Here is a 1,301-nt window from a genome sequence, read left to right on the forward strand (position 1 = left end):
ACAGTGTTTTCCTTGACCAGCCAAACCTGCTCCCCCCCTCAGCCCCGGCTCGCGAGCTTGCACAGAAGTCTTTTTCCCCCCTTGTCTCAAATCCCTCTTTTAAGTCTGGAAAGTTTCGCTGCTCCCTGACATTTATAAAGATGTATTCTGAGCAAATGTTAGGAGATAGCTCCTTTCAACATCAGAAGGCTGGGACTACCCCCTGCCACCCCCACATCAAATGGGAAGGTTTCCTCCCGTCTTAAACAACAACAGAAAACCCCAATAAAAGCAAAAGCCACTGCTCTCCCAAAGCTGGCTTTATAGAGATATCTCCCCTTGACAATGTCATCTCTCTCCCTCCGCTTCTGCCTGTGCATGTGTGTTTCCTATAGACGGGTTTTGGATAATGCAGCAGGATTCTCTCCCCGGCTCTGATGAGGGTACCATGTGGAGGAGAGGTCATTAGCCATGCTGCTATTTGGTCTCCGTCTCATACTCCAAAATATTACAGCTATGTTTTTATACAACTGCACACTCCCAGCGCTTCGTTCCCTTTTTGCTTGGAAACTCAATTTTTTTTTCCCCCCAGACTTCCAGGGGGAAAAAAAAAAAAAAAAAAAGTAGCTTAAAAGGCATTTTAAACAAAGCTTCTGCACCTGTGATCTCAGGGGAAGGGGGGGCTTCACCCCGGTTTGAAGGCGCACCGCTCCCAGCGGCGCGTGCCTGCCGGTATGCGGGTGCTGCACAGGCTCTGCCCGGGCTGTTTAATCTATTCCTGACGCTTCTCTCTCTGGCGATACAAAACCAGCGATGCTAAAGTCTGGCAATTTTAAGCTGGATCAAAACCTGCGCTTTTTAGTAAGGTTTTGGTGGGGTTTCTTTTCCCCTTTTGAATTCCACTTTACTTTTTGGATGAAGGGGTGTACAAAAAAAATCCCAAAACCTGGACAAGGTGAACAGGGGTATTCACAGTGCCATTTAGAGGTGGGGGAACGGGACCTAAAGCTGCTTAAAAATAACCCTGTGCAATTCCTCGAAACCCTGGGTGCTCCCTGCCTCGCAGCCCGAGTCCTCCGCAACTAATTTTGCAGCCCGAGGAGGGGGGGGTTCCCCCCTCCGCCTCGGCTTTTTACAGCCGGGCGACTTTTGTCTCCTGGGTTTTAAAGCGTTCCTCCTCCCTCCATCCCTCCCTCCCTCCCGAGCCCGGGGCGCTCCGCGGCGGCTGCAGGGCACCCCCCATCCCCGAGGGGCGAACAAAGCCGGGCGGCCGAGCGGGCGCTTACCTGGGCTTGCAGGCAGAGGACGAAAAAGGGGATTAA

General features: G+C 52.0%; 1 protein-coding gene across 1 annotated transcript in view; it reads right to left on the bottom strand.

Moving 5' to 3' along the window:
• Positions 1-1,289, bottom strand: part of FGF8 (fibroblast growth factor 8) — a gene marked incomplete at its 5' end in the record, with an annotated part of 8,013 nt that extends 6,724 nt beyond the window's left edge. Inside the window, one exon of the mRNA XM_035893641.1 lies at positions 1,266-1,289. Within this exon, the coding sequence (XP_035749534.1) occupies positions 1,266-1,289 (24 nt within the window). The remainder of the gene's footprint in view (positions 1-1,265) is intronic.
• Between the last annotated feature and the right edge of the window lie 12 nt (positions 1,290-1,301).

The sequence above is a fragment of the Egretta garzetta genome, unplaced genomic scaffold (assembly GCF_000687185.1).
Source record: "Egretta garzetta isolate BGI_Z169 unplaced genomic scaffold, ASM68718v1 scaffold135, whole genome shotgun sequence".
Taxonomy (NCBI): domain Eukaryota; kingdom Metazoa; phylum Chordata; class Aves; order Pelecaniformes; family Ardeidae; genus Egretta; species Egretta garzetta.